Raw genomic sequence first — 8,056 nt, 5'->3', positions numbered from 1 at the left:
AGGTAAAATTATTTTCCCTTTAAAAAGATCATGTACCACTGTGTAAAGAAATGTAAAATATATTTAAATATTTACAATTTATTATACATATCTTAAATCTAGTATAATTGTTCACTACTTTTTGCCAGTCTTAATATTTTGCTACATAAGGTAAGCTATATATATCCAGTTGCAAATTTAAATATTGAATACGATCGAATTCTTAAAACTCCTCAAAATTTTTAAAATGTATCTTCGTTCTCTTCAACATTTATCTCATCTCCGTCTCCATCCATGCTTTGAAGTTCGCGAAACATGTCGATCAAGTCACGTGGTTCAACTTCAATACTTTCTTCGTCAGACGCTTGCACATCAACTTGCAGGAAGTCTCTGTCGTTCAGGAGATTTGCGAGCGCTTCTCCGTCCAGGATTGGAATTCTGAAACATCCCAACTTCAGATGGACCCGAAATTTCTTGAACTGAAAATAAAATTATGAAACATAATAATAATATATCAAATAATTACCTTAACTGGAATATAAATAGAAATAATAATAATAAAAAAGAACAACACCAACAACAACAACAACAACAAAAACAACAGCAACATCTTTTTTTGAAATAAAAGGCTTTCTTTATACACATATTACGTCCATTTGTATCCATATTGTGAAAACTGAGTCCAACTATTATTTGAAGCGAAAACAATTCAATGATTACAAAATTAGCAAAGAATGATGCAATCAGCATATACATACAAACATGTATAAAGATAGACGCACTTTTAAAACATTTAAATGTCGATGAAAATGTTTGTAAACTTTGAGAAGAGTCGGGATATTTTGGGAACTTGGTACAAAGATATCGAATACACTTTTGGAAACTAGTTCATGTTTTATGTTAGTAATTTTACCTGTATTCAGCCTATATATACATGAAAAATATTTTTGCCAAACACTGTGCGGGGGAGTTAATACTAAAGCAAGTTAAGATCAAATTCAAGGGAGACAATCCAGTACAGGTAATAAACCTTAATGAATTTAGTCCAGAAAAGTTGCAGATGTGAATAGATCAAGAAACACTTACCTTAAGATCGAGAATTCCAGCAAGTCTTGCACATACACGTTTTGTACGTAAGTTGATGTTGTAAAATTGTAGACAAATCTTGGCGAACCTTCTCAAGCCAGGAACACCGTAACACAGAGAAGGTGGGTGCCTCACTAGAAAATATGCAGTACATAACACGTATATTTCTTCTGTATTCCATAACAAACAGACACATACTTTTTCAGCATCAAAATCTTACATACGTGTATATACAAATGAACCTTAAAGTACCAAACACGTAAAAGTTCCATAGGACTTTGATTTCTTGTTCATGTTCACCCTTATCATGCTGGACACGACTGTCTGCCTTTGCGACTAGTGTAGATCATGATCAGCCTACACATCTTTGCAGTCTGATCATGATCTGCACTGTTCGCCATTCAGTCAGTATCTTTTTGGTAAACATCCCTTTTAAAAGTTAATGGCACTGTCCAAATTGAAAGATGGACAAGGTTATTATAGAAATTTAGCAGAACCAATAATTTAAAAGCAGCTGTCCAGATAGGGAATATGCATCATTACATGGTTAGAAAAAGCAGTACTTTCTATATTGTACATGAAGTTATACATTAAGGGTCATTAAAGGGACGTAATCAAAAACAATTGATTCAGTAATACTTTCTACGGGGTAAATCAAGTATGCAAACCTAAAAATCAAAATATTGGAGAAAATAATAATCGAAAATAGTATTAAGTAAGAAATCAGTACATGTATAACGTTTGTTCGTAACAAAAATGTGAAAGCGTCATGATTAACAAAGACATGAAGACCCTTCAATAAATGTACTTCTGGTGTGACTTAACTATGTTTGTCGTTATTATGAACTATTTCAATTTTGGAAACAAACTAAAATAAAGACACTGTAAAGAGCTTTCCGTGACTTCTGATATAGCTGAAACAATCTATTTATGGTTACTTACACGAAATTTCCTTGTGCAGGAGACGATGACCGTTCAAGGTGAAGGTTATTCGGAAGCCATGATCCCTCGGCAGATAGGCAACGTTAACACATGCTGAAATATATCCACTTTAAAATTTTAACAATTTCTTTATTTCAGTTTCGGCTTCGCGGCCGTTTTCAAAAAAGACATTTATTAAATATCATCATGACTTTCTTAAAATGTACCAAATCTTTAAAACTGTAAACTTAGCTTAACATTATTTCAAGTACCTTTAAAGTTACAGGGCTTTTGCACTCTTACAGTATATGAGGGTTAAATAATTTATATTAATATATATCTTTGAACTATTTGCACAAATCAGCGATGTTGAATAAAAAGAGAGAGTGCTTTATTGTTACGTCATGATTTCGGCAATAATCGGTACTCTTCGGTGCCCACGAATACTTCCGGAATGTGCCGATACGACACGAACATTTTCATCTATTTTAACGTACTCTCACGATATGAGTCGACAAGTGTCCATGTCTATTCTATTATCAATCTGCTATTTAAGATATATAGTATAATATTATCGTGCGATTTTCATTTTAAAATCTGACCAACTTACGGAATGCACCGAAGAGTACCGATTATTGCCGAAATTATGACGTAACAATAAAGCACGACTTACCATGAAGTGTGAATTTGATCTTATGTACCCACAGATGAACTTTGAAGGTGTGGTGTAGGCAGCAACCGCAACTGTCATGGTGACAATGGCAGCTAAAACTCCCGTGGTGATGATGATGATGATGATGGTGGTGATGATGATGGTGGTGGTGGTGGTGATGGTGGTGCCAGCCGACACCACGTTGTGCTAAAAAATAAAATTGATACGTTTTAAACAGTAAAACAAGAAGTAACCTAATGTAATTTCATTTAGAATTCAAATTAAGCAATGCATTTGCTACATTTTGTAGTTAAAAACTAGACACCGACGATGAAACATTCCTAATAAGTGCGAATTTTCAGAAAAAGGTCACCTTTGTTTTCTTTTAAAATGTGCATCTTGTGTGCACTCAATTAAAACGGAATTAAGCATAGTTTGACGAGTAAGCAAAATAATTTTGTACATTCGACATTTATAAGTATCTCAATTCTGCTATTACCTGAATGACATCAATACATATTTTTCACAAGACTGTTTTATCACAAGAGATGGTATATTCGAACACCCACGGGGACACGAGCGCACTTCCTCCTATTTAAAGGGCACTTCATAAGTAAGCGGCATTGAAAACTTGAAACTTTTATCACAACAGAGTCAAAGTTTTAAAAAATAGATTTTTGAAAAAAAAATCTTCAAATTCTTAAACTTAAGAATCGCACTGTATGCTTTTTTTTTGTTAAAAAAAAAGAAATGAAACTGAACAATGGCAAGGTTGTAATTTGACATTTGTCTTACAGCTTCAAAACTTTCTAAAATCCTGCATGATTTGACAAACAGATATACGAAATGTCACTTATTCATTGTCAAAGGATCATAGTATAAAATACCTGTTTTAGGTTTTGTCAAACCAAGTCTGTCAGCTATATATTCCAAATCCAGTTCATCATCCGGGCCTCCAGGTAACGTGATGACGTCATCATTGTCTTCGCCGATCTCGCTTTCAAGTTCATCTTCATCATTTTCTATGATCTCCACGTCTAAAATGATGCATTTGAAATATGATATGATAAATATATATTACACCTTCTGAAAAGAAGTGGTCTACGAAAGGAACCGAAAAGGTCTAACTTAAAATTGACAGAAAGAATACAAACCGCCTCTTGACATGTTTTAATATTAATTTTGTTTGTTTGTTTGTTTTGGGTTTAACGCCGTTTTTTTACAGTATTTGTTATGTAACGGCGAGCAGTTAACCTGACCGGTGTTTCTGGATTCTGTACCAGTAAAAACCTGTAGTCGCAAGTAACTGCTAACTTCCCCACATGAGGTGTAGGACAAATGATTTCAGGAACAATGTCTTTCATCAAATCTTCACGGAGAACATACTCCCCGACCGGGGATCGAATTCACGACCCCGAGATCCATAGATCTACGCCCCCTATTGAGGTACGCGGATGAGTAGACAAACAAGAAAGTAGAACAATCGCGAAAAAATATAGGGAATGATGTCTTTTCGAATTAATTTCTAACAAAACATTTCACAAATCAAACACGAATCCATTAATTAACATTTACCATGCTGGACACGATTGATTCTGCCTTTGTCTGATCATGACCTGCACTGTCCGCTATTCTGTCAGTATCTTATTGGTAAACGACCCTTTTAACAGTCAATGGTTCTTTCCAAACTGGAAGATGGACAAGTTCATTATAGAAATTTAGCAGCGTAAGGGTTAATACGCTAACTGAACTGCACAAAAAGCTCTTAGTAAAACAACAGCAATGTTAAAGCAGCATGCGTCCAGATTTGGCTAAAAAATAATCTTTCTTTCAAATTGAAGTTTTGGTCATATTATGAACATTAGAATATGAATTTTTGTTTTTAAAATATTTTAAAAATTCCAAATCAAGGAAAAAAGATGACCGCTTGGGGAATCGAACACCGGACCGCCGCGGCAATAAAGACATTTTCCCATCGTCGTAACCAAAAGCGCTACAGCTGAAGTAGTGAATAATGACTTCAAAATATAGATATTTATAATCGAGACAGTTTACCTGGAGTAATAGCGTGACAAACGCTTTTCGATTTTCATCGTAAAAAGTAGTAAAAACAGCAAATTCTCATGTGTTTCCGTAACATAAAGTTGTCAGTTATTAAGTTTTAAAGCCTTCTTAAGAAATATAGCATTTATGTAAAGGAGAAAAGCCAAAAACTGTCCATTATGTGAAAGAATGGACAAATCGAGGCGCAACGCGCCGAGATTGTCCATTCTTTCACATAATGGATAGTTTGAGGCTTTTCTCTGACTTAAAACACGGTCCTCACGAAAAAATCAAGATTGTCGTGATATTATAATATAATGTCCCTAATATTGTCCTCTTTGAGGCAAAGACAATTCATTGATTTGTGTCTCTGTGCTAAGTAAAAATACCAAGTCAAATAGAGTTTGAATAGATTGCATAAATTTATATTTATTGCAATGAAAAGATTTTTTTAAACACTAATGATATTCAGTGCTGATTCTTGGGAAAGTTTCGAACATATCTCGTTTTGTCATATTTATGTATGATTTGAAGTATCTTTACAAAAAGTAAAATTTAACTTGGCCGTATGATGTATGTATTAATAGTTTTCCACGCTTTGTTCGTGCTGAGTTTGCAGTTTTATATAGATGAGGGTCCAGGTGAAGACATTCTAAAATGTATGTATATGTATTTTATATCATTATTACAAATAATCGTTCTTATCTCGCAATTACGTTGTTTCTATCAATTTTATTAGAAGACAATAACACGTATTATAAGCGACGTTTACCAGTTATGAAAGTTAAAAAAATAAATGTATTTGTTATCATTGCGGCCAAATTTCCCGGTATACCGAAATACCGAAACATGCAGTAAAACGATAGGAAATTTGACGTTTTTTAGTGTTTTGTTTTTTTTGTTTGTTTGTCTTTGTAGTAGAAATGTGAAATTGCACATTTCTGAATGTCAGTTATGACAAAAAAATTTAACCAGGTGTTTTTTAGCTCGACTATTCAAAGAATAGGTAGAGCTATTGGTTTCCAGTTTGTTTAATTCTGCCCATTGTTTTCTCGTTTAGAGCCCAACCATTATTTTATCCGTTTTTCAAGGAATTGCACTTTGTGCATCATTAAAGGTTCCATGTGCACCGCCGTATGAACACATGGTACAGAATCCAGGAACACTGGTTAGGTTAACTGCCCGCCGTTACATGACTAAAATACTGTTGAAAAACGGCGTTAAACCGAAAACAAACAAACAAACATTGGGTTAAAATCATACGTTCCCCATCAGGGTTTTTTTTATTGCACCTACAAATTCTGGAAAAAAATACGTTGCAGTTTTAATATATTTCAAAAGTTTCGAATTTCATAGGCTGATGTATTCACACCTCTCAACGTACAAGGTTATTACTATACCTGTCCACTATTAACCTGTACCTGTCCATTCTTAAAGTATCCATTATTTTAAGAATGGACTCTTACAGGTTAATAATGGACAGGTATAGTAAAATAATCGTGTGTATTGAGCGGTATCGGTACAATAACCTATATAATGGACAAAACTAACAAAGGATTACATCACAACCGTGTTTTAATTCAAAATATCTGATTTTTTTTGTTGTTGTCGAACGATCTGGAGGCATGCCGCTTTAACCTATACCCTGCTAATTCTGTTTGTCCATCTTTTAATTTAGACAGTACCGTTAACTGTTAAAAGGGGTGCTTAAAAAAGATATTGGCTAAATGGCGAAAAGTGCAGATCATGTCATTGATCATACTTCACATTGGTCGCAAAAGCAAAGTCAGTATATAGTGTCCAGCATGATACTAATTAATTGCTCACTAGCAATTTTTGTCATTGAATATGACTTTTTGGTATTGTGCACATGAAAAGGTGGATGAAATTGTACTCTTTTTAGGCAAAATAATAAACTGACAGAATTTAAACAGATAAAAGTATAAGCATGACCAAGACTTGACATTTTTCTCATGATAAAATGCATGGAAAATGACACAACGTGAAAAATTGATAAAAGTGAACACGACTGGAAGTATGAATTCCAAGATTTTTATTGCGCTATTTTTAATTTTTTAAATTGATTAATAAGTTATGTTAGAAATACCTGTAATATAGTCTTTTATCAGATCATAAAATTCGGCGTTTGTTAAGCCAGAATCCAATTTCTCTCCATACACATGCGCTATCACGGCAGCACAGCACAATATAGCTAACGCTCGCATCACTGATAGGTTAAGCACGTGCAGAACGCGAAAGCGGACGGTCAAACTGGGACTGCGATATTTTATACCGTCGAGAAAGTATCCGGAAATACAATCTTGAAATATGATACCATATATTGTCTAAAAAGACGATTTCAAGACTTTGAAAACTTTAGAATATTACAAAATAATTATAATGCGTACGATAACAAAACATTTTGCTGCAGCCATACAACAAGCATACGCCTTTTGTGTTACGTAATAAGTGCATTTATATAAATGTATCTTGATACTGGCCGAGGTAACGGGTACTTTTAACAAGTTCAGCATCGTAGAACTCGTTGTCTTCAAGATGTAATCAATTAATCACGCAGTTCCAGCCAGCCGTGGAAACCTATGACACTTTAATTCTAGGAACTTTGATCTTCTTCTGTAACAGACGACAATTTTTTGTTAAGACACCATTTGAATGTTTGAGCAGAATTATTGGCTTCTCTTTTTCCGTTTGTTCTACATAACTGAAAGTCCAATCAAAATTTCAAGAAAGAAGGGAAAAAAACTATGTCTGCTGATACAAACAAGAACATTTTTTGGAGCTTTAAACCATACAGGCCGTTCCATACCGTACAGTTGTGAGGTCAGAAATATATCTTAAAGGTTGTACGACCTCTTAAATTTCTTGTTATGCAGCACCGAAAAATCTTTTGCTATTTATTGACAACTCATTAAACCGTAAGTTCCAGTGCCTATCTTAATCCCTTACCTACGGCGCAAGGATCGCCTGAAGGAGACAAGATCACTAACCGTGCAGTTTCGTCTACGTTCGCATTCAGTCAATAAATTCAGTGAACACCTTGAATATCAATGGTATGCCCAATGAAGAGCCAGTCCATTTCAAATTCGAGTAAGGTTAAGGACAGAATTTAGTAGAACAACAAATGACTACGAATATCTATCAGCGCATTTATTGTATTTAATATTTAATACACATTCATACGTATATGTATGTACTCAAAACTTGAACCCGGAACATGGATCTGATATCGATCACTGATTGAATATTCGGTCAGTTGGAGATCTATATCAACGGACTATTTCCCCGGTATAATTAAGTGTTTTATCTATTAATTAAGACAATATAAGACTCCTACGTGAACTTTCTCATGAGCTC

General features: G+C 34.2%; 1 protein-coding gene across 1 annotated transcript; it reads right to left on the bottom strand.

Annotated features, from left to right (window-relative positions):
- Positions 1 to 43: 43 nt before the first annotated feature.
- On the bottom strand, positions 44 to 6,954 carry LOC123542187 (lateral signaling target protein 2 homolog). Its single transcript, XM_045327886.2, has 6 exons — positions 6,789 to 6,954; positions 3,526 to 3,675; positions 2,660 to 2,845; positions 2,008 to 2,100; positions 1,066 to 1,199; positions 44 to 458 (listed from the first exon to the last, which is right to left on the bottom strand). Exons 1-6 carry the CDS (start codon positions 6,904 to 6,906, stop codon positions 222 to 224), a joined length of 918 nt encoding a protein of 305 aa, XP_045183821.2. The 5' UTR covers positions 6,907 to 6,954; the 3' UTR covers positions 44 to 221.
- Between the last annotated feature and the right edge of the window lie 1,102 nt (positions 6,955 to 8,056).

Source organism: Mercenaria mercenaria, chromosome 19 (assembly GCF_021730395.1).
Source record: "Mercenaria mercenaria strain notata chromosome 19, MADL_Memer_1, whole genome shotgun sequence".
Classification (NCBI taxonomy): Eukaryota; Metazoa; Mollusca; class Bivalvia; order Venerida; family Veneridae; genus Mercenaria; species Mercenaria mercenaria.
This window is presented reverse-complemented; position numbering and strand designations above follow the sequence as displayed.